This window comes from Spermophilus citellus (genome assembly GCF_964194105.1).
Source record: "Spermophilus citellus genome assembly, chromosome: 2".
In the NCBI taxonomy this organism is placed as follows: domain Eukaryota; kingdom Metazoa; phylum Chordata; class Mammalia; order Rodentia; family Sciuridae; genus Spermophilus; species Spermophilus citellus.
In genome coordinates, this window is record NC_138183.1 from 70,485,628 (window position 1) to 70,512,219 (window position 26,592).

A 26,592-nucleotide genomic window follows, 5' to 3' on the forward strand; every position below is an offset into this window, starting at 1 on the left:
AGGTCCAGGTTGTCTCAGCCTTCTCCATCAAGCCTTTGCTTCCTCTCACATGGTGAATATTTCTCTTCTGAATGTCTTTGCAAATATTTCACATTTGAAGCCAGTATGGAATCTCTATATAACCTGTCCCCCGAACGAGATCAAAAAGCCCGTCAGAGCTGAAACCATTTCCTACATATCTCTTTTAATTCTTCCACAGTGCCTCTATAGTGCCAAATATATAAGACAGTAATATTAGTCACTATTTACTCAGAGTCTATATTGACCCTCTTGTAGGCAGCATTAGTATGCCAATTTTGCAAAAGAGGAATACAAAACCTTCAGAGAAGTTAAGTAACCTGTCCAAAATTATATAACAAATAAGTGGCAATAATCCCTCACTCCAGGCCTGTTTGACACCAAACTCTTCACTCTTGCAAAACTGCACCATACCATCAACAGACTTGTCATTGATTGAGTTTTAAATAACCTGACTTTGATTAAATATTTTAAAAAACCAAACAACTATTTGTATCAGCATGGAGGTTGCTGAAACAGTGGTTAGATAAATAAAGGTAAGACCAACAAAGGTCAAATGTACTTGGTCTTTTATTCATTTGGCCAAAATAATACAATAAATAGTTTACAGCCTCTGGTTTAAGAACATTTTTCTGAAACTGCTGCAGGAGGAGTATTTCAATGATAAACCCCCCCTTTAACTTGAAACAAATGAATTATGCTGAAATGCTCCATTATATTTCTATAAAAAAATAGTTTTTAAGGTAAAAGGAAATCACCATGTAAGTTGATCATTTCTTCTGGGGAACCTTCACTCTAGAAGATGATTTGAGGAAAACTACAACCACTGTATTCTCACATTACAACACAATAGTAGGTAAACATTAGGAGATGGGCTCTCCTAAGCAGACCAATCATTAAAAAAAATAATATATATATATATATGTATGTATGTATATATATATACATACATACATACACACAGGGACTGTGCTAGACAGTTGGGAAAAGAGACTTATAAAACTTAATTGGAATAACCAGGAACAATGTATTTCAATATACTTTAAGGAATATTCATGTATAAACAGAACCAGGATTAAATGATGACAACTATAGAAACACATGCTTCTTGAATAGTTTTACCATCTTGCTTATTTTTACTACTTTCTTAAGATCTCCTCTTAAAAAAATAGGTAGCTAAGCCACGTGTGAAATTCCTAGCTACTGAAGTAATTATCAAAATTCACCTTTGTCAAAACTGTCTGATGCAGCAAACTATTAAAAGAATATGTGCAAATATTAAGCAATTTTTCTTGTAACTTAACATTTTTTTTAAAGAATTCATCCTGCAAATATTTAAGGCTGCAGCATAGAAGTTAACAGGGGCATGGAGACAAGGGGTTAAGGCTTGTTAAATAACTTCCTTAAAGTCTCTTAATAGTGATGTTCATACTATTTCCCAAGACAGCTACTACAGAAAGCCACAGACTCAACTTACAAAAAGGCAAAGCGCCAAAGCTCCCTACATTGTTTAAGATTTAAGAGTACATTCAGTCACTTTTTCATTAAATTTTGCAGTTTGGAATACAACCCGACTCACAAATCTTTAAAATTGGGAAGGGGGTTTTAGTTAAATATACATTAGCACCAATTAAACCAAGAAGCACATGGAATTTAGGTACAAAGTTCACTTAACATGCACTTGGACAGTGTATGCTTGATGTGCATTTATTGTAATCTGCAATTTTGAAACAGAGCTGAAAAGTACAAATAAAAGGGGTAGTTTAGCAAGCCACTGAGGTCCTAAATAGATTTTTTTAAAAAAGAAATGTCATCGCAAGTTACCTCTGGCAGTAAAAGGTGCTATATATATATATTTTTAGTACCACTATTTCATTAATGACACAACACACAAATTACCCTTCTGAAATAACCACAAATCACTCCAATAAAACATACCTTTAAGGGACACACAGTTACACGGCGTGTAAATTGTTACAGGAGACAAAATGGCGGCTACAGGAAATGCAGTGGAAGGTTACAAAATTTCTAAGAGCAGAAGTGGTTTTGAAGTAATAAGTAGAAACAAAAAATAACCTAACCTCCTCAAGATAACCACTAGAACCAGCCAGAAAGAGCTGCTGTGCTCTGTGTGAGGAAGTGAACGTAGAGAGGGCTGGAGACCTCTCACAAAGGAAGTGAATGTCTAAATCTGGTTTTACGAACCATCTCATTTAAGTCAGATGTGTCTCACCTGGCACATATCTGGCTTTTAATCCTCAAATCATATTTTATATATCTATATGTATATATCTATATCTATATACTCAACAATTGGTATGAATATAAAAATGTAGATCATCTTCGACTAGAAAGGGGGAATGTGTTTTAAAAATAAAGCTTTGTACATACTGTATGATTTTAACTGTATAAAATTCTAGGTAAGGCAACATTAGAACCACAGAGGCAGATCAGTGGTTGCTTCAGTAGGGGCTCTGGGGGCTGGGGGCTGGGGGCTGGGGGCTGAAAGAGGAGACTGAATGGGTATGATTTAAGTAGAGGTTAAATGACTAACCAATTTTATCAAATTTTACACCTAGAATGGGCAATTTTTATTGTATGTAAATTATACTTCCAAGAAAATGATTTTATAAAACAAAGATTTTTTTACTTGGGCTGAAATTTTCAGATTTTTGAATAGATTTTTTTTTTCCCATCAAAAGCATCCTACTAATGATGGTTAAGTTTCCAGGTTAGCTCAAATACGAACTACCATTTGGGTGAAATTGAGTAGCCTGGAAGCCCTCTAAGTTGAGAGGTGTCAGAATCAGAGTCCCACTGGGTCCTATTTACCCTCTAAGCCCCGATTGGCTCAGGGAGAGAGGAATATTATGTCAAAAGCAGACAGAGCCGGGCACAGCGGCACATGCCTGTAATCCCAGGGCTTGGGAGGCTGAGGCAATAGCATCGCAGGTTCAAAGCCACCCTCAACAACTTAGTGAGCAGTTAGTAACTTAGCAAGGCTCTGTCTCAAAATAAAACACAAAAAGGACTGGGGATGTGGCTCAGTGGTTAAGTGCCCCTGGATTCAATCCCTGGTACAAAAAAAAAAAAAAAAAAAAGCAGGCAGCTTTATGAACTGGTGGGTGGAGAATGTTATGTGGCAGTGAGAGGACCTAAAGCCAATCAGAAAGCAAACACATAGGCTGGGCACTTCTGCACTTGACCATTTGCTAAGTAAACCTGGAACCCATACTTACTAGTTGAAGAGAGGGGAAGCCAGATGTACTTATGCTCTGTCGATGGTACTGGCCAAGGTTTGGTGGGAGGGTAAACTGTTTCCTTATTTCTGCTGAAGAATACCTTGAATTAAAATAGAAAAATCTAAATGAAGTGATCATTTTTTAAAAATCATGATAATTATAGGCGCAATCTCTGATATCATGTTATAAAATGTGTCTTGGCTGGGTAATAGTCAGAATTGTCTTAAATTACCCTTGGACATTGTAGTTTTGTCTGACAATATATACCCTTGAGAAGTTCTCAGAGGCCAGGATGCCTGCAATTATGGCTACTGCCCAGGACTGACTGCAAAAGGAAGAATTCAAGACCTAAGAGAAAGATACAGGGCATTTGATTCCTTCTCTCCTGCCATTCAGAGGGGTTAGCTCTATATGAGGATGTCTGATCTCTGACTAGAATCCTTTAAACCCTGGTTTCCATTTTGATCTAGACATTCTCATTCAAGCAGCTGAACCTGTTGGGTTGGTTGCCTGCTATACCAGAGAACCCAGAGAACTGTTATAGGAATCCTCCTACCTCCCTGCAAGCACTTTAGATGCGACTTGTAATTCCTAAGGACTGTATTTTTTCCAAACTGCTCCTATCCTTTGCATCACTCATGTTGACATTGCTGACCCCTCAGCCAATGCCTCTGGTAGTCAGGAACCACAAATATGAGAGAGTTGTTCTACATCATCTACCTAGACCAGCTGGCACAGACCACAGGCCAGTGACCCCTGTTTACAAACAGGTTGACTTCTGGGCACTTGTTTGTCAGTCATTTGTTTGGAACTAGGACCACATTGTCTTATGACATCATTATGTTGGTGGTTAGATTCTCAGGTTAGTTCACAAAAAGTACAATGAGGCCAAAGCATACAATATTTATATCACTACTAAATATTATAAGAAACTAACGTTGATTACTAAGGATCAAATGAGGCCATATATTTGAAACACACTGCGTATCCCAAACAGGCAGATATAAATTTTCAATATAATATTTACTGAGATATAAATAAAACTTATTATATTTCTCCATGATAATGTGTAGGGCATAATTTCTAAGTACTTACATGGTAAAGTTTCTAACATGGTCTGCTTGTCTCCCAGCCTTGTGATAGGCTGAGAAAGGCAAGAAACCCAGATTCTGGCCCTACTTTTGGCATCCATTCTCCATCCACAAGAGCATCCCAATTTCCTTTCAAAATGCCCACTCATGTTGTGTGCTGCCCAGGTAAAAACACAAACAGAAAAGAGTGGGTACCTAACCCAAGGCAGGGCCATCATGCCTCCTTCCCAGGGTTCTGAATGATGAATGGATGTGAGAACAGGGGAAAATGGGAGAATGTGGAGCATATGGTGATTTCTCACATTATGATGTCGAGGACTCTGAAACCCCAGAGGAGGTTACAGAAGCCAGCATGAACTGCACTCCTTAATTCCTCATAGCATTTTCTTTATTAAAGTTTCAGAGTGTATATAAAAATACTAAGATTAGGAGTAAGTACTCCATTAGCCATCAGGGTAATGCAAATCAAATCATAAAGACATGCCACTTTATGACCACTAGGATGGCTATAACAAAAAAACATGGGCAATAACAAACTGGGGTACTTAACATGTTGTTGGTGCAAATGTAAAATGGCACAAGTATTTTGGAAAAAAATCTGGCAGTTCCTCCAAAAGTTAAACATACAGTTTCCATATATCCAATCAATTTCACTCCCAGGTTTACACCCAAGAGAAATGAAAAGGTACTTCCACACAAAAACCTAAACATGAACATTTGTGGCAACAGAACTCACATCAGCCCCAAAGTGGAAACAACAATAATATCCATCAACTGAGAAATGGATAAATTAAAAGTAATATTACAATGCAACTTAACAATGCAAAAATAAAAAAAGGAATGAAGTACTCATACACACCACAACACGGATAAACCCTGAAAACATCCTATGTGAAACAAGCTAAACCAAAAGACCACATATTGTATGATTTCTTATATGAAATGCTAAGGATAGGAAAATCTATAGAGGTAGACAATAGATTAGTAATTGCATAGGGTTAGGGGCACTATAGAGGAAAGGACAGTGACTTCTAATGGGTATAAAATTTCTTTTTAGACCAAAAATGTTCCAAAATTGACCACGGTGATGGATAAATAACTCCATGAACATATTAAAATCATTGAGCTGTACACATTAAATGGGTGAACTCTGCAGTGTGAATTATATCTCCATAAAGTAGATAGATATACGTTGCATGTGTGCACATGTTGTATAAGTATTCCAGCAAGAAAAAGCAAAACATTGTCAAATCAAGTGTGACAACTAGGAATGAAGGAAAATTTCAGATTTTGTCACTAAGTGCTTAATAGACTGATTCTAATTGTAAGCTGGATAGCTGCCAATTTTTTAAAAATCAGATCCGATGGCTGTCCAAAGCAAAAGTTTTGACTCTCATAAACATCATATCTTGGGCTTGGCACCATCAGAACTCTAACCACCTCTGCAATCAATTTATTTACTTGAGAAGATAAACATACCTCACAGAGGGCCAAGATAACCAAGCAAAAGCCCCTGCCTGACCTTTTCTGACCTTCAAGATGACCTTTTCCACAGACAAGAATGACTTCTCCAGGGACCTCTGCCTCCAGGTTCTTCCCCAAGGTCTCTCAAATAGAATGTTCCTGTTTCATGGCCACCCTAAACCCTTCCTTTAATAGACCAGAGTGGTCTGTCTAAAGTGGGACTGTCAGAAAATGAAAAGGAAAGCAAATGGCACCGGAGAGGATCAATGAGGCAGGAGGAACAAATTCTTGCTTTCATTGTGAAGCAAAACCTATTGTTTCACATGAAGGCTCCATCATTTTATATCTGTCATAAAATTAGAATATTTCTACTCTCTAATCCTTCTTATCTAGGGTCAACTGGCATTTCTGCTCCAATCTGTCACATAAGAGTTTCCTAATTCAGTGTTACGTGATTGATCTTCTCTGACACTTCAGGTCTGACTCTACACTGAGCACTGATCCTATTTCCTACCCACACAGAATCAGTATTCAAAAAGGCAGTTAAGCCTGTCACTTTGAAACTGTCAAATACGGAGGCAAATCGTCCTTATAATGAAAATAGTGAGTCATCCCACACACACACACACAAAATTGTTTCATATCCCTTAAAGATCTTTTTTAAAAACAAGTTTTTAGTTGTCAATGAATCTTTATTTTATTTATTTATATGTGGTGCTGAAAATTGAATCCAGTGCTTCACACATACTAGGCAAGCATCTTACCATCTAGCTACAAACCCAATCCCTCCCTTAAAGATCATGAAAATAAAATTTCTCTTGTGAGGTCCTCCACAGATATTAAATTAGCAGAAGTAGGCTGGAATAATAAAATTCCTCATTGGTCAAGTAGTAGAGAAACCAGCATGCCCCAGATCCCCAGAGGGGTTGTTTATTGGTTCAATATCTCTGGAAGGTAATACTGTAATATGCAAAAAGCACTATAAAACTGCCATTACGTTTTTTTAATCTAATCAGCTCACTTTGGAGAATATACCCTCTGGAATTAATGCAAAGAAAAATATAATTTGAGCAGAAATGAACATAAGAACTCTATTTATATGATAGCAAATAACTGAAAACAACCCAAAATTCCAATGCTAGGAAGACCACTGACAGAGCAAATAATAGCGGAAAAACACAAAAGATACTATTTTTCCATATAAAATGACAAAAATATGAATTAGGTTGACCTATGGAGAATGCATATAAGATTAGCTACAGGTAAAAAAAAATATGAAGAACAGAATACAAGCACATTACAATAAACAGATCTCCTGCACAAACTATGGAGTTATGTCCCAATAAACCCATCATAATTTGAGAATGTTGTAAGTCCAAAACACATTAATTCATCTAACCTACTGTACACCACAGCTTGGTGACAGACCAAGTGTGTATCTATTAAAGTGTCTCACTTGTTCCCCTTCTGATCATGTGACTGGCTTTGAGCTGCAGCAGCTCACTGCCCAGAATGGAGAGAGCATCCCACTGCATTAGCCTGGCGGGGTGGGGGAATCAAAATTTAAAATGGAAAATATAGTTTCTATGGAACCTAACTGAAGAGTTACATGTGCATATTGAACATTTACCGAAATTGACTCCATGTTGAACCACAAACCAAGTCTCAAGAAATTCATTCTTTTTACCATAGTGTAAAAAAAAAAAAAATCACAATCAGGGTCCCTCGGTATGTAGAAATATAGCAAAGGATCAGAATTCCTTTCAGTACCCATATAAGGGAGCTTATATTACTACCTCATGCAGTTCTTCCTCTTATGAAATTGTTTAAAATTTGTTTAAAAAGGCAACGATATAAAATAGCACCCAGGCAGGGTATGTTACTTGGAATTTTAAAAAGTTATATAAATGTCAGTTATTAAGTTTACTAATATGGAACTCCAGTCTCAAAAGAACACGTAGCATCCCAGTGTCCAAATCAACACTGTTCACTCCTCCTTTGGTCCTGGTGAAGGGGAATCTGCCTACACAAAAAGGAGCAGAGCCAGAGCAAGAGCTCACACAAAGGAGGGTTTATCTCCCTCTTCATTTGATTCTCAAACCGAATTTGACATGTCCAAGATAAATTTCATAATTCTAGATTTACATGATTTACATTAATGAGCTGAGATAGCATAATTCTAAAAACTCAAAATAGTTTATAAATATTATTTTCCCAAAGTTTACTGGAAGGGCGCCTTGGGGTTTGTTTAACATGTTTGTTTTACTCCATAATGGGAAGTAAGTGTGGTGGTGAGGGACTCACGGCAGTGAATAGGGAGAGAAACTGTAAGTTTTTATTCAGAGCAACAGGTAATTGTGAGATTCATCTGGGACTAAGATCCAGTGAACTAATCATAGATGAGAGCTTGCACCATTTGCATCAAACCATTGGCTGCTTAACAAAGAGTGCAGATTCCTGGCCTCTACCCCAGTTCTTAATCAGCATCTCCTGTGGTGTGGCCTGGAAAACTGCATTTTAAGGCAACAATCCCAGGTGATTTTTTATAACTAAAAATGCCCAGTATTTACTTAAACTGCAAATCTGTGAGAGGATGGTTGGGTTCATTCATACACTCATTAAACATTAAGAGCACAAAAAGTGCCAGGCCCTTCACCAAGTGCTGGGGATTGAAGTTGAAGTAGATGCTGCTCTTGCCTGTATGAAGCTCAGTATAATACATGGTGGGAAGAGAGAAAAACCTGTATGTAATATCCAGACATAGGTATAGATAAAAGCTATTTTTTTTTTGCGCAACACCAGATACTCATATCTACCAGCAGACAGATAATTGGTTAATTATAATACAATAAGTATCATAACATAGTATTATAATACAGGAATGTGCACAATTCCTTGTGAGCAAACAGGAGGGAGTTACTGATTCAGACATGGAATGCTTAGGACATTTCTGGAATCAAGAAACTTTTCAATCAGATTTTGAAAGAAAAAAAAGTAGAAGGAGAACTGATGGAAAAGAAAACAAACTTTTTTTTTTTTAACCAATGACATCTATACATCAGGTTTCCTCATTCCTACTTCAAGTATTTTAACTTTCATGCTGCCCATTTCTTTATAATGCATGCCCCTAGAAGAGCAAAGAAGAGTGAAAAGTCAGGGGCACAGTGCTGAGGCTTGCCTTTCACCAGCTGTCTGAGTTCTAGTCCATTAGTTAGCAAGGCTGGGTCTCACTTTTATTCCATGTAAACAGAAGGGGTTGGACTATCTGATCTCCTGGGCATCTTGCCAGCTGTCACTGGCAAAGATGTACAAGAATCTCCAAGTGGAACAATCAGAACCACAACCCACACTAGCAGCTGTGCTAGGAAAACATGTGGCCCCAGAGGGCTTCTCTTTGGCTTTCATCCCTGAAAGAAAGTTATTTCACTACATGTTGGTTTACTCAGCAGCCAAGTGTTGGAAGGATTTTTAAAGTTATTCAAGGAACAACCGTATCTCTAAGTATTTTAAGAGGTTTGGGGGACACTTTTCCTGAACTTGGTATGCTTTAAGTAGTAAAAAGGAAAAGAGTAAAGAAAAGCAAACGTGTAACTAACAACTGACTATAAAACCCAACAAATACAAAGTGTAAAGTGAGAGATAGTAATAAATAATAGTGATAGACATTTGTGGGTGGTATATAAATGAATATATATATACGGTTAACTAAACCTTGCAAATAGCTATTGTTTGGGGACTAGAAATGATTTGCTCCAAATAAACAGTGAAAGAATGTTAACCTCAAATCTCCTGAATTGCAAGTTTAGGGTAATGTAGCATAAAAAAAAAAATCAAGGTTTAAAAATGTGTTGTATGTGGAAAGACTGGCTCTTGAGGGTGTCAATATCAAAGGGTTGGATCATAGTACACAGTGTGGGTAAGGTATGCACACAGGGCTAGTTCCAGAGTGAGTGGTTCCTGGAGCCTACTTTGTAAAAGTCTAAATATATATATACGTTTTCATATCAATTCACATATATCGATATCTGTGTGTGTGTGTGTGTGTGTGTGTGTGTGTGTATGTGTGTGTGCAAGTAGAGTCTGGAATGAATTCCTCAAAGTTCTTTAGTCCAAGACCTCATAATGGATTATTTCAGGTTTAGAGTTTCCCATAGTTTCCATCTCTTCTTAAACAAACACACCATAAATGTACAACTTCTATAAAGCTGATTGAACAAATGGAAACATGACTAGAGTTTTCCTCTTCTGAACAAGTTGTGAAACTCCAGTTTCTTCCTCACAGGAAAGTCCCAAAATCCTTTCACCTGGAAAATTCCTCTGAAGAAAGAGAGACATTTATTAGATGCATTAAGTGTCTGAGGGGTCCAGTAGCAATCCTAGAGCAGAAGGATGACTCACTGTCCTCAGTGTCTCTTTAAGACATTTCCTCCCCGCAGCCTGTATGTGGCATCATATAAGTGAGTTCCCTCCTGGCATAATCTGCACGTACTGATGAAGCAGCATAATCACCTAAAAGAACACTTGTAAAGGTTGGGTGTTTTTTGTTTGCAGCTGCTTTGATTAAAAAAAACAAAACAAAACAACAACAAACAACAAAAAGTGTATATGTGGGGGAGCGGTGGTTTCCAGAAAAGCATGTTGAGACACAAAGCTGCGGATCTAACATATGTAAACTGAAGTCCCAAAAGAGAAGGAGGAACAAAAGTAACATCTGAAGAAATATTATTCATTAAAATATCAAAGATGCAAATTCATAAGCTCTACACCCCCATCAGAATCAACACAGAAGAATTCAAATCTACACACATTATAGTAAAATTGTTGAAAGTCAAAGAGTAAGAATTTAAAAACATTCAGGGAAAAGACATTAACCTCAAAGTGTAATGGTAACACTGATCATCGACTTTTCAATCAAAAAAGTGAAATTCTTTTATTTTATTTTATTTTTTAAAATTTTTTTTATTGTTGGTCATTCAAAACATTACATAGTTCTTAATATATCATATTTCACAGTTTGATTCAAGTGGGTTATGAACTCCAATTTTTACCCCGTATACAGATTGCTGTAAAAAAAGTGAAATTCAAAAAACAAATGCAATGATATTTTCAAAGCACTGACAGAAAAAAATACCAATCTAAAATTTTCTACCCAGTGAAAATATCCTTCATAAGTAAAGAAGAAATAAAGACTTGGTCATACAAACAAAAACAGAGAGGAGGGGGAACATGGCCGCCGACGAGGAAGCAGTGACTCTAATGTCTCCACATTAACGAGATCAAAAAGACCCTTTGGAACAGCGGCAGTCTTCACACTGAGGAACTCCTAGCAAAATTCCATGAAGAGGGGTCCTGCCGGGGTCTGGTAGGTCTATTAGAAGTGTCGGTTTGTGGCCGCTGGGACTCGGGGCCCGGGGACTGTGGTACTTGCTGGCCGTCGCCTCCCCGGCCCCCGGCACCGCTGGAGCTCGAGCCAGAAAAACACGGACCAGGACGCGGCGCGGCTGGCTAGAAGCCGGGAACGCCAGGGGCGGACAGAGCGACCAGGGCAGCGCTGGCTGTGGAGGCCGTGGAGGAGAGAGGCGTGGGAGCTCGAGGCAGAGACACACCGGAGAGAGCGAGCCAGCACCCCGCCATCATCCCGAAATAGCGAGAAGAGGAAGATGGCGGCGGGAAGTGAGTAAGCCTCTCCGTTTTCCGCGCCCCGCACCGCCGCGTCTGAAAAGCTGAGACTGACAGCTGCGACTCAGCATTAAGACATCCAGCCGAGGCGGCTGGTCAGCCCTTCTCATTCTGCGGAAGTGGATGCCTGCCGGGCCTTCGTGGGTAGTGGCCGCAGGGTCCAGGCGGGGCTTGGGAGACAGTGGGGACCCGCCCGTGGCACTGGTCGCCCGGCAGGGGGAGGCGAACTGTCGCCGTTTGCGGAGGACACCACTGTGGCACAGGGCTGGAGTCGCAGGGCTGCAGCGCAGGAGATAACTTCATTGAAGCCTGCTGCTACAGGTGTGTGGACACCTGGCTTTCCCTCTCCACGCATCGGGGAAAACTTAAGAGCCCCTCCCAGCTCTCCCGTGAGTGCTACAGCCAGCCCGAGGGAGTCAGAGGTGGTGCGGGACTGCCGCTCCCGCCAGGGCTGACTGCTGAGGTCTCTTGCACCAGCTACGGGGGTGTGGCTACCGGAGGGCAAGTAAAATTCGCTGAGGATTCTCAGCACCAAGCTCTACAAAATTAGGGTCTGAGGGAATGGCAATCTGGAGGAGTGAGCCCAGTCGTTTATGAAAACAGGGCTCCCGGGAGCAGCAGACCTGGCCTGTAGCCAGTACTGTGGTGAGAGGGGCCTGGCTAGAGGAAAAGTGGAAGGGATTGGACACAAGAGGAGGCCCTAGGCACTCAGGTTTGGAGACTCGCCCAGTCTGGGAGGAGCTGCTGCACAGTGATTGGTTCCCGCGTACTGACGGGAAAGACTTGACCTGGTGGGCACAGCGCCACCTAGTGGAAGAGAAGTTAATCAAACTCTAAGACAGCATTTATTAGGTTTTTTTTTTTTTCTTGATTGGGGTTTTTCTTTCATCTTCATTTTTCTATCTTGGTTTTTTTTTCTTTTCTCTTTTTTCTTCTTTCTCTTCTAATCTTAATTTTAATTTTTTTAATTATTATTAATATATTTTTTTAAATTTTTGTTCTTTTTTAGTTCCTATTTCTTTCTTCTTTTGTCTGTTCATTTTTCTTATCCCCCTTCCTTGAATTCTACCTGCCTACTCTCATTCTCCTTAGTGACTTCTTCCCTTCACTTCTAATACCTTTCCTCCCTAGCATCAAATAAATTTATAGGAATAAACAGTAACTCAGCAGTCAATCAGAACAAGAAGCAACATGAGCAGCTTCAAGAAACAAGGAAGAAAAGGAGTACAAACAATGCAGGATAGCCTAAATATTCAGGAGGACCTAGAGTCATCAGAAAAATGGTCATATAAAGACCTCAAGGAACACCTTAGACAGATGGAATGGAACATCAAAGAGGATACAAGACAGCAAATTCAAGCAGCGAAAGAACACATTGAGAATGAGTTACATAAACACCTAAAAGAAGAAGTTAAGCATCTTTATCAGGAGATAGAGATTATAAAGAATAATCAAACAATAATTCTAGAAATGAAGGAAAAGATAAACCAGATTAAAAACTCAATTGAGAGTATCACTAACAGAGTGGAACAAGTAGAAACCAGAACGTCAGATAATGAAGACAAAATATACCATCTTGAAAAGAGTCTAGCCAACTCAGAAAGGCTGGTAAAAAATCACGAGAAAAACATCCAAGAGATTTGGGATAACATGAAGAAACCAAACTTACGAGTCATCGGGATAGAAGAAGGTACAGAGATTCACACCAAGGGAATGAGAAACCTGCTGAATGAAATAATTACAGAAAACTTTCCAGAAATAAAAAAGGAAACAGATATACAAATTGAAGATGCATACAGGACACCGAGCACACAAAATCACAGTAGACCAACGCCAAGACACATTGTTATGAAGATATCCAATATACAGAACAAAAAGAAAATATTAAAAGCTACAAGAGAAAGGAGACAGATTACATTTAGGGGTAAACCAATACGGTAAACAACGGACATTTCATCACAGACACTGAAAGCAAGAAGGTCATGGAACAATGTATTTCAAACACTGAAAGACAATGGATGCCAACCAAGAATTCTGTATCCAGCAAAATTAAGCTTCAGGTATGACAACGAAATAAAGATCTTTCATGATAAACAAAAGTTAAAAGAATTTGCAGCCAGAAAACCTGCATTGCAAAGCATTTTGAGCAAAACACTACACGAGGAAGAAATGAAAAACAATAACAAAACCATCAGTGGGAAGTGCCTCAGTAAAGACAGAGGGCGAGGGGAAAGATAATCACGGAGAAACAAACTAAATATTTTTTTTTAATTAAAAAAAAAGGATAAACAATCAAACATGGATGGAAGTTCAAACCATATATCAATAGTAACTCTGAATGTTAATGGCCTAAACTCTCCAATAAAGTGACATAGGCTGGTATCATGGATTAAAAAAACAAATCCAACAATATGCTGCCTCCAGGAGACACATCTGATTGGAAAAGACATACACAGGCTGAAGGTGAAAGGATGGGAAAAAATATACCACACACACAGTTCTCGTAAGCAAGCAGGAGTGGCCATCCTCATATCGAATAAAATCAACTTCAAGACTAAGTTAATCAAAAGGGATAAGGAAGGACATTATATACTGTTAAAAGGAACCATTCACCAACAAGACATAACAATTATCAATATTTATGCATCAAACAATGGTGCTGCGACATTCATAAAACAAATTCTCCTCAAGTTCAAGAATCAAATAGACCACAACACAATAATTATGGGTGACTTCAACACACCTCTCTCACCATTGGACAGATCCTCCAAACAAAAATTGAATAAAGAAACTATAGAACTCAATATCACAATCAACAACCTAGACTTAACTGACATATATAGAATATATCAACCATCATCAAATGGATATACTTTTTTCTCAGCAGCACATGGATCCTTCTCAAAAATAGACCATATATTATGCCATAGGGCAACCCTCAGTAAATATAAAGGGGTGGAGATAATACCATGCATTTTATCTGATCATAATGGAATGAAATTGGAAATCAATGATAAAAGAAGGAAGGAAAAATCCTACATCACATGGAAAATGAACAATATGTTACTGAATGATCAATGGGTTACAGAAGACATAAAGGAGGAAATTAAAAAATTCTTAGAGATAAATGAAAATATAGACACAACATATCGGAATCTATGGGACACAATGAAAGCATTTTTAAGAGGAAAATTCATCGCCTGGTGGTCATTCCTCAAAAAAAGAAAAAACCAACAAATAAATGAGCTCACACTTCATCTCAAAGCCCTAGAAAAGGAAGAGCAAAACAACAGCAAATGTAGCAGAAGGCTAGAAATAATTAAAATTAGAGCGGAAATCAATGAAATTGAAACAAAAGAAACTCTTGAAAAAATTAACAAAACTAAAAGTTGGTTTTTCGAAAAAATAAATAAGATCGACAGACTTTTAGCCATGCTAACGAAGAGAAGAAGAGAGAGAACTCAAATTACTAACATACGGGATGAAAAAGGCAATATCACAACAGATGCTACAGAAATACAGAAGACAATAAGAAATTATTTTGAAAACCTATATTCCAACAAAATAGAAGATAGTGAAGACATCGATAAATTTCTTAAGTCATATGATTTTCCCAGACTGAGTCAGGAGGATACACACAATTTGAACAGACCAATATCAATGGATGAAATTGAAGAAGCCATCAAAAGACTACCAACCAAGAAAAGCCCAGGACCGGATGGGTATACAGCAGAGTTTTACAAAACCTTTAAAGAAGAATTAAAACCAATACTTTTCAAGTTATTTCAGGAAATAGAAAAAGAGGGAGCTCTTCCAAATTCATTCTATGAGGCCAACATCACCCTGATTCCGAAACCAGACAAAGACACCTCAAAGAAAGAAAACTACAGACCAATATCTCTAATGAACCTAGATGCAAAAATCCTCAATAAAATTCTGGCGAATCGAATACAAAAACACATCAAAAAAATTGTGCACCACGACCAAGTAGGATTCATCCCTGGGATGCAAGGATGGTTCAATATACGGAAATCAATAAATGTTATTCACCACATCAATAGACTTAAAGATAAGAACCATATGATCATCTCGATAGATGCAGAGAAAGCATTTGACAAAGTACAGCATCCCTTTATGTTCAAAACATTAGAAAAATTAGGGATAACAGGAACTTACCTTGACATTGTAAAATCTATCTATGCTAAGCCTCAGGCTAGCATCATTCTGAATGGACAAAAGTTGAAGGAATTCCCTCTAAAATCCAGAACAAGACAGGGATGCCCTCTATCTCCACTTCTATTCAATATAGTTCTCGAAACACTGGCCAGAGCAATTAGACAGACGAAAGAAATTAAAGGCATAAAAATTGGAAAAGAAGAACTTAAATTATCACTATTTGCAGATGACATGATTCTATACCTAGAAGACCCAAAAGGGTCTACAAAGAAACTACTAGAACTAATAAATGAATTCAGCAAAGTGGCAGGATATAAAATCAACACGCATAAATCAAAGGCATTTCTGTATATCAGCGACAAAACTTCTGAAACGGAAATGAGGAAAAACACTCCATTCACGATATCCTCAAAAAAAAAAATACTTGGGAATTAACCTAACAAAAGAGGTGAAAGATTTATATAATGAAAACTACAGAACCCTAAAGAGAGAAGTTGATGAAGATCTTAGAAGATGGAAAAACATACCCTGTTCATGGATAGGCAGAACTAACATCATCAAAATGGCGATATTACCAAAAGTTCTCTATAGGTTTAATGCAATGCCAATCAAAATCCCAACGGCATATCTTGTAGAAATTGACAAAGCAATCATGAAATTCATATGGAAAAATAAAAGACCCAGAATAGCAAAAGCAATTCTAAACAGGAAGTGTGAATCAGGTGGTATAGCGATACCAGATTTCAAACTATATTACAGAGCAATAGTGACAAAAACAGCATGGTACTGGTACCAAAACAGGCGGGTGGACCAATGGTATAGAATAGAGGACACAGAGACTAATCCACAAAGTTACAACTATCTTATATTTGATAAAGGGGCTAAAAGCATGCAATGGAGGAAGGATAGCATCTTCAACAAATGGTGTTGGGAAAACTGGAAATCCATATGCAACAAAATGAAACTGAATCCCTTTCTCTCGCCATGCACAAAAGTTAACTCAAAATGGATCAGGGAACTTGATATCAAACCAGAGACTCTGCGTCTGATAGAAGAAAAAGTTGGATCTGATCTACAGATTGTGGGGTCGGGCTCCAAATTCCTTAATAGGACACCCATAGCACAAGAGTTAACAACAAGAATCAACAAATGGGACTTAATTAAACTTAAAAGTTTTTTCTCAGCAAGAGAAACAATAAGAGAGGTAAACAGGGAGCCTACATCCTGGGAACAAATCTTTACTCCTCACACTTCAGATAGAGCCCTAATATCCAGAGTATACAAAGAACTCAAAAAATTAGACAATAAGATAACAAATAACCCAATCAACAAATGGGCAAAGGACCTGAACAGACACCTCTCAGAGGAGGATATACAATCAATTAATAAGTACATGAAAAAATGCTCACCATCTCTAGCAGTCAGAGAAATGCAAATCAAAACCACCCTAGGATACCATTTCACTCCAGTAAGATTGGCAGCCACTATGAAGTCAAACAACAACAAGTGCTGGAGAGGTTGTGGAGAAAAGGGTACACTTGTACATTGCTGGTGGGACTGCAAATTGGTGCGGCCAATTTGGAAAGCAGTTTGGAGATTCCTGGGAAAGATGGGAATGGAACCACCATTTGACCCTGCTATTGCCCTTCTTGGACTATTCCCTGAAGACCTTAAAAGAGCATGCTACAGGGATACTGCCACATCAATGTTCATAGCAGCACAATTCACAATTGCTAGACTGTGGAACCAACCCAGATGCCCCTCAGTAGATGAATGGATTAAAAAAATGTGGCATCTATACACAATGGAGTACTATGCAGCAATAAAAAATGACAAAATCATAGAATTTGCAGGGAAATGGACAGCACTAGAGCAGATTATGCTTAGTGAAGCTAGCCAATCCCTAAAAAACAAGTGCCAAATGTCTTCTTTGATATAATGAGAGCAAATATGAACAGAGCAGGGAGGAAGAGTAGGAAGAAAAGAGTAACATTAATCAGTGACATGAGATGGGAGGGAAAGGGAGAGATGAGGAAAATTGCATGGAAATGAAGGGAGACCCTCATTGCTATACAAAATTACATATAAGAGGCTGGGTGGGGAATGGGAAAATAAATAAGGAGGGAGATGGATTACAGTAGATGGGGTAGAGAGAGTAAAAGGGAGGGGAGGGGAGGGGGGATAGTGGGGGATAGGAAAGGGAGCAGAGTACAACAATTACCAATAGGGCATTATGTAAAATTGTGGATGTGTAACCGATGTGACTCTGCAATCTGCATTTGGGGTAAAATTGGGAGTTCATAACCCACTTCAGTCTAATGTATGAAGTATGATATGTCAAGTGCTTTGTAACGTTGTGAACAACCAATAAAAAAAAAAACCAGAGAATTTAATACTCACAGAGCCATATTAAAAGAATATTAAGAATATTTGAGTTCTAGTCCATTAGTTAGCAAGGCTGGGTCTTACTTTTGGACAGAAGATAAATTATCCCAGATGGAAGCACAGAAATTCTGAAAGCAATAAAGTACACCAAAGGGGTAAACCAAAATGATAACAGCTGTATGATTAGGAATATAAAAATGATGACAATGTGGGGTTTGAAATATACAAAAAGATATAAATTTTAAATATAATCTTCTACATATTCATATAGGCTAAATCGACTTTTATAAAACTGGGTAAAGCATCAAAAGAAAATACCAAGAGAGAAAAACTGTATGTAATATCCAAACATAGGTATAGGTAAAAGCTATTTTTTTTTTTTTTGCACAACACCAGAACCTCATATCTACCAGGCAAGTGCTCTATCAATAAGCTATGCCCCCAACCTGTAGGGTATTCTATTTTTATTCTAGTATGTAATACATTTTGCATTTCCAAATGTAGAAGTATCAACAAGAACATTAAGTATCATTAAGTATCATTAAGAATACTGTAAAATGTTTTTCTCCTACTCTTGTCTGCCAGCTATATAGTTCCCTTCCCATCAACAATCCAGGTAATAATTAGCTGGTACACAAGCAAATACATTTATAGAATCTTTCTCCCATTTAAAAAGAATGGGCACATATTATTTGAAATTATTCTATGCTGCAGTGTCCCCACTAGTTCCTTTTTTATTACAGAAGAGTCTTCCATTATATGCTACAATTTGTTTATCCTTTTCCTAGTGACTTGCAATTTGCCTTTTTCATGAGGGCTTTCAGTGGCCTCGTTTTTGTTTTTGTTTTTGTTTTTCCACAGCTGCCTACATGTTCTGTTACACAGGTGAGCAATACTTTTTTAGTCTTTTTTTACATGCAACTTTCCACCAGCACAAATAGCGTCCAGAGACTGCAAATTGGTGCAACCACTCTGTAAAACCGTATGGAGATTCCTCAGAAAACTTGGAATGGAACCACCATTTGACCCAGTTATTCTACTCCAACACATATACCCAAAGGACTTAGAATCAGCCTAATATAATGACACAGCCACATCGATGTTTACAGCAGCTCAATTCACAATAGCTAAGCTATGGAACCAACTTAGGTGCCTTTCAACAGATGAATGGATAAAGAAAACATGGTATAGATACACAATGAAATATTACTCAGCCATAAAGAAGAATGAAATTATGGCATTTGCTGGTAAATGGATGGATCTGGAGACTATTATGCTAAGTGAAATAAGCCAATCCCAAAAAATCAAAGGTCCAACATTCTTTCCGATATGGGAATGCTAACACACAATAATGTGGGGAGGGAGGGAAGAATAAAGTTCATTGGATTAGACAAAGGGGAATGAAGGGAAAGGAGGGGGATGAAAATAGGAAAGAGTAGAATGAATGGGATGTAACATTCCTATGTTTATATAAGAATACAGAAGCATGATAACTCCACATCATATACAACCACAAGAATGGGAAGTTATACTCCAAGTATGTATAATATATCAAGATACATTCTACTGTCATGTATATCTAAAAATAACAAATTTTAAAAAAATAAATAGTGTTCAGAAAGAAGTGCATAGGTTAGTTCACATATGCATAAATATCTCTGTGGAATAAAGTCCTAGAATTGGAATTGCTAGGTCAAAGGGCTTGTATATTTGTCCTTCTTAGTAGTTTACCAATTTTCCTTAGGAACAATATAAGAGAATGTATAAAACAATTTCCTCGGATTAAAGAAGTTGATGAACTAATTGGTTATTCTGCCTATTGTTATCTGTAACTATCTTCAAGAGTCAAAATCTGTCACCCATCTCCCTAGTAACCTTCCATTTAGACTACCAAAATGGCTTTTTGAGCGGCCCACGGTGGTGAGGTTGTAATCTGTGGTGTTAGAACAAACCCACACAGCCTAGCTAAAAACAACAGAACCACCCTCTCACTTGCAGGAGCACGAAAGGCCGCTCATTTACTTTGACTGACTCCTCTTTGAAGGGTTTCATCTCTGAGGAAAACCCAGGTAACACAAGCTCTGGATAGGCCAGTCACACATATCTTCTTGAAAGCAGCTCCTGAACCATCCATGAATTTGTGGGATGAAATTCTGCCAGCTGCATAGAACAGAACTAGGCATACTTCTGGCCTAGTTTTATAAAAAAACATTCCAATTATTGGGATTGTGGAAGGTTGACAAGTCTTTCAAGGAAAACAGAAAAGGATGCTACCGTTTCCTGAGTGTTTACATTATGCTGAGCCCTGTGTTGAGCACACGGTGAGCATGCCACTGAATCCATCCAGAGACAAACCAGGTTTATCATCTCCATTCAACAGATGCAGACCTGGGGGCTGGAAATGTCTAGACTGAGGATTTGAAGCCAAGTTTGCCTGACTCCAAAAACCCTGCTTCACTAGGCTAGTTACACAAGCTTCAGATTTGCATTTAAATCTAAGCACACTCTTCAAAAGCATATGGAAGGAAATCTTATTCACAGTTACACAAAAGAGGTAGAGAGTTTTTTTCTCTTCTCTTTTCTCTTTCCAAAATATTTGTTCTGTGGTTGCCATAATTTATGATAGAAATTACACACACACACACACACACACACACACACACACACACACACATTTTAATCTACTATGAGAGTATCTTAAGAGTCTCTGGAGGGTTCCTTTCATCATTGTTCAGTTTCTAAGTTCTCCTGGAGTTTCAAAATACAACATGTTCTCTGCATATTTAGAACCCTGTACTCACTTCTGAACCAATTAAACTTAACATATGTTGTTCGATGATATTTGATTAAAGACATCTTTTTTTTCTTTCTCACTCTGATCTGGGTTTTACCCAAGTTATTTGTCTCAGCATGACCAGCTTTCCAGCGAATTTAGAGGTCTCAGGTTCTGCATTTATGGAACGCTCTACAATGGGACTGTTTTCAGAGTAGGGACATAGCAGCATCTCTGTGTGACTTGGGTGGCTTCATAAAGACCTGAGAGCCCTCTGAACTCTGCTATTTAAAATGACTGAGCTGTAATGTACACACACTTTTTACCTCAAGAGGAAGTGGAACAATTAGTCCTTCCTTTCCTGTGAGTTTGCTTTGTTAAACTGTGGAACTTACTGAGGTAGCTGAGAGAGAATTTTTTTAAATTGATTTTATTTTTTAAATACACGACAGCGGAGTGCATTATAATACATTACACATACAGAGCACAATTTTTCATATCTTTGTATATAAAGTATGCTCACGCCAATTCATAACTTCATACCTGTACTCTGGGGTTTTTTTTGCATTACAATTCTTTTATTACACATATATTCCACAATTTTTCATATCTCTGGTTGCATATAAAGTATGTTGACACCCAATTCGTGTCTTCATACATGTACTTTGGATAATGATGTCCATCACATTCCACAAGAGAATTTTTTTTTTAGAAAAAAAAATTCTTGAACATAGGCTCAACCTGTGACAGACAAAGACAGTAAGTTGAAGACAATAAGGTAATTTTTGTCATATCCTCATACACACTCTCAATTGTAATGGTTCTCAAAACATGGTACCTGGACCAGCAACATCTGCAAATTATCAGACTTTACTCCAGAAGGGGATGGGGCCCATCTATCTATTTTTTTTTTTTTGGTACTGTTGATTGAACAAAGGAGCATTTTATCAAAGCTACATCCCCAAGCCTTTTTATTTTTATTTTCTTTTAAGACAGATTCTCGCTAAGTTGCTAATGCTTCACTAAGTTACTGAGGCTGAACTTGAACTTGAAATCCTCTTGCCTTGTCCTCCGAGGTTACTGGAATTATAGGTGTGCATCACTGTGCCTGTTCTAGCAATCTATTTTAACGAGTCTTCCAGAAGATTCTGATTGGCACTCAAGTTTGAGAACCACTGATTTATTGCTAGCAGACAAATATCATTTCTGCCTGCTAGCCCCCTTTCCCTTTCCCCATCTCCCCTCAATGACTTAGGACTTAGTCATCCTTCCTCAGCCTAAATAACCCTGCCTAGCAAGTTAATTGGAAGATTAAGATTCTAACAGTCATCCATTTAATGATGCCTGTATTTCCTACTTAGCTGAATTTAACAGTCACTATACCCCCACACAACCGATCCCTCCATTCCCTTCTGTCCTAGTCCCAAACTAGGACAAACTAGTTCCATCTTTCCTCAAAATTTATTTTAGCTTGGCGAATGGGAACAAAGAAACTGCATCCTTCCCAAGTTTTTAAGCTACTAATTATTAACTATTGTTTACTTTAGGAAAAAGCTCTGAGGTGAGGTGGAGTCTGAGGTTAGGAAGGTGAATATTTGGAATGACAGAGAGCAAGGTTAGGAAATTTAAAGAATGAAGAGAAACTCTTATTTGATTATAGGCATGAGCCACCGCGCCTAGCCCTTAGGAATCTTATATTCAGTGTGCATTGATGCCTGTGCTTCTGCCACCATTATTTTGTGTTAAGTATTGCCCTAGCCAGTGATCCTTTAAGCTCACAGTGGTTCATGACAGCAGATGCTAGAGGCAAGTAGAGGTGGAGATGGTGGAAACAAGGGGAAATTGCTGGGGAAGGAGAGGTACCCAGATGGAACCCAGTAAACCAAGTTTAGTCATTCACAGAACACAGGAAATCACCCTTAGGCTTCAGAGTTTTATATCTTGATGGGTTCCAGGAACCATGCACAGTGTGTAAAGGCAAGTCTGTACTCATAACAGCTCTCCACGGAATCAGTAATATCCCCATTTTACAGACAAAGATACTAAAGCAGGGAAGAACTGGGAGACCAGATGAGGTTCTGAAACAGAACCTGGCTGACTTACAGAACTGAGTCTTCCTCTTCCAGGATTTTTGGCTGGATAGGCAAATTTATGCTCGCTCAGGTTCAGCACTCATCCTCTGCCAGGAGCAAGGCCTAGGCTTCTGCCAACATTTTCCAGGAAGCCATTATGTCCTTTATCATTTCTGGAAATATTATTTCCTGCTGGGCTTAGAAAGAGCCTCATTCTTGTGTTCTATCTATGACCTGCCAAAAAAATCCTAATGCTGTATCCTTAATAAAATTTCCATCAGGGTGTGAAAATGAGTTCTTTAGTTATCCCTTACTGAAGTGTCGGTCATGTTAGTGTGATATATATGTGGAAGTAAAAATCCTTCAATCACTTCTTAATAAATGAGAGTACATTCTGTGCACTAAATATTCACAGTGACAGCATTGTGTATTGGTTTTGTTTCTTGCAGCACTTGGGATTGAACCCAGGGATATTTTAACACTCAGCAACGTCCCCAGCCCTTCTCATTTTATTTTGAGCCAAGGTCTCTCTAAATTGCTGAGGATGGCCTAAAACTTGTGATCCTCCTCCCCCAGCCTCAGTGACTTGCTGGGGTTATAGGCATGGGCTGCTGCATATGGCAAGGTATTTGTTTTGGTGAGGTCATGAGGCCTGAGTTATGAACCAAGAACTTATTTTAAGTCAAGAATCCTAGCTAACACCAATTATCTAATGTTTTTGGAAAGGGGTATCTTATCTAGTGTGTTTCTCCATATGTGACATTTGAGTAATGCTATACTTATTTTATTAAAGAATAGCAAAATTGATATTAATGGGTGTCTATTGATCTTAGTACTGAAAAATGATAAGTGACTAGAGGACATGAATGGTATATACGTGCGTGCGTGTGTGTGTGTGTGTGTGTGTACTTTTTTCAAGAAACATGGCAAATATGAAGATTGTATATAAATTTATTTCTTCCTGTAATAATTGATTCACCCAATATTACCCACCTTAAAACAGTCAAAAGAATTTCAGAATCTTTAGAAGGACAACCTAAAGATATTCTGTTGAGACTGCCAGAAAATTATTCAAGATACTGATAATTGGGAACATATATAACTGATAATCTTATGTTTTCCTTTTTCTGTATTCTTTCTTTTTGTTGTCCTTCCTTTTTCAGAGAACTTAAAGTCAAGACCTGCTATTCAAGTTAAAATTAAATCAGGAAGGCTAACTTTAGCAGATATTGAACACCTGCCTTTCTGTTTCGGTCCTGGAATTCTTTTTCCTCCAGCAGTGATGCTAAGACTTTAGCATCAGAAGAATCAACTAGGGAGCTGGTCAGCCATGAAGATTTCTCGGCCCCACCACTAATGATTTGGATTCATTGGTCAGAGCACAGCCAGAATCCATATTTTAACAACCCCGGGAGTTCAGATGTATTTTATCTAACCACATTCAGAGAACTAAGCAAAGACTTCCTTGCAAACTCAACACCAATGGAAAACCTGATTGAGAAATCTACCTTACCATTAAACCAACTTCAAAATTCCAGGTAATGATGCATACTTGGTGCTCACTTGGATGGAAGTCGGAGAAGAATGCATGTCAATGTGGTTCTGTCTGTAATTTCCCACTTCCTCCAGCAGGGAAAAGATTTGTCCATAATGCAGCAAGGTCAAGATTCCCAGGAAGCCCTAAGTAAAGCCTCACCATTATGTAAACAAGTTTTCAAGGCACTTTAATCAAAAAAGTGAAGAATGAGAAAAGAGAAAGGACATAAGAAGGAAGAGAAGGACTTTTCTATGAAAAATAAAAGAGACATAATACTGCTCATTTATAAGTGGGATGAAGTAGAATGTAAATGCTGAATGATTACTGGGTTTGCTTCAGAAAGCATGCACTCAGCTCAGCCAAACACACTGGCCAATAACCAAATAGTAAGAGTTGGGAATAGTAAGAGTTGGGAAATACTCATTTTCTGGCCTAATTTTCTACGAAGAATCCATGAAGTTTTGCAAAGTTGGTCTTTTTCAGAAATCTTAATCTATATAAAATTGTGGAATGGAATCATCTCTCTCAAAGCCATCTTGTTTACCAAATTCTTCTTCAGCCACTGGCGTACCCACCAAGAGTTTGCAATTCTGCTTAGTTGGGTTTATTACATTAAGAATGCAATATGTTGATATCATGGTTCCTATTAAACTGCTCTCCTATGTGGTTCCCAAATATTAAGCCCAAAAAGAAAAACACTTTCCTAAAAATAGCATCCCCCCCTTTTTAAAAAATCTTCAATGAGGCAGTAACACTTAGCTTTAGCTTTCAGCAGTTCTAGTATACTTTGTTTTAAAAAGCTTCTTGCATTTGAACACATCTCAAAATCTTGGGCACACCCTCTTTCCCAATGTGTAAGCAGATATTGAACACCTGCCTTTCTGTGGTTATGATCCCAGAGGATGTTCAAATGCTTTTGCTTCAGGTAACTGTGTTTTACACAGGCTAAGATAAGGTTAATCCATGGCAATTAATAATAACGCAATTTTAGAAAAGAAAAACCCAAATCCAGTTTCTGAAATGAAGCTATAACACAAGTCAAAGAGGCTGGGTGGTTGAGTGCAAAGCCAGTATCTTCACAGCTCTTGCTATGGTGGCCCTTTTGGCCCACGGCACTGTGCTCCCCACAGACAGGCAGTTGAACATGTCTCCAGCTTTGTCAGTTTCTTGTATCAACATAACTTCTAGGGTCTTATGAAATCTCACCTTCCCATTCCAGAGCCTCACTTCCAATGAAGTATGCAAGAAAAGTCAACAAATGCTCAAAGAGGCTAGGGACTGCTTAAAGCTAACAAGCCTTGCAAATCGTAAAGCTGAGATAAGAACTGAAGTCTCTTACTGCTCAGGAAAGTAGACTGTGTCTTTTTCCTTTAAAAGGCTGCTTTTAGTGGGTACAATATGCAGAAATCTGTGTATCATGATTTAAAGTGGAAAGAAATCCCTGATCAGCTGTAATTTGCTATGCAAATTAACATACAAAACATAACATAAAAACATAACATACATAACAAAAACATAAGATACATAACATAAAAAACATATAGCAAGTGATTAATGATTAGTTAAATGAGAGACCAATCTACAAACTAAAACCTATTACAGTGTTAGGTCACTACATGAGATTAACATATTCCACCTAATCTCTTACAGGGACACTGAGGAAATGAAGCTCAGACCACACTGTGGGACTTACAGAGCTGAGGAGGATATGCGTCTCCCCAAAAAGCAATGGTGGGAATAGGGATTCAGTTACCTTTCAGGAGGGATGGAGAGCAAAAAGGATAAAATTAGGTTTTTAAGGCTGGTCTCAGAGAAAAAGATTTTTTGAACCAAACCTTGTTCCAAGGACAGAATAAAGCCCCCTGTGTTTTGAGACACCCTAAAACCAACTTCACTCATTTCCTAGTTTTCCTTAGATGAGGAAGTTAAAACTCATGTTCATAACAAAGCCATGTCAATGTATGCAAGAACATATATACAGAATTTCTTTTTAAAAATAAGCAAATGTAACAAGAAGTTATCTCCAGTGTCCTCATTTTACCTTACATAGTAATCATTTTCCAAGGAATGATAACCATAATTAAAATCCTGCTTTATGATCTGCTAATTGTGTGATCTTCGATAAGTGAGTTGGCCCAGCTAAATAGATGGTAGG

The 26,592-nt window shown here is 38.1% G+C and overlaps 1 protein-coding gene and 1 long non-coding RNA gene across 3 annotated transcripts in view; one reads left to right on the top strand and one right to left on the bottom strand.

Moving 5' to 3' along the window:
• The window catches only part of LOC308641148, a 438,634-nt gene that overhangs the window by 379,473 nt on the left and 32,569 nt on the right, over nucleotides 1-26,592 (top strand). The gene's annotated exons all lie outside the window — the stretch shown is intronic.
• Nucleotides 1-26,592, bottom strand: part of DOCK8 (dedicator of cytokinesis 8) — a 217,955-nt gene that overhangs the window by 162,230 nt on the left and 29,133 nt on the right. Inside the window, exon 2 of one of the 2 annotated variants that reach the window (XM_081279440.1) lies at nucleotides 3,258-3,360. The exons of the other annotated variant lie outside the window; for it this stretch is intronic. Coding sequence (XP_081135566.1) covers nucleotides 3,258-3,360 — 103 coding nt within the window. The remainder of the gene's footprint in view (nucleotides 1-3,257; nucleotides 3,361-26,592) is intronic. 2 annotated transcript variants of the gene reach the window in all.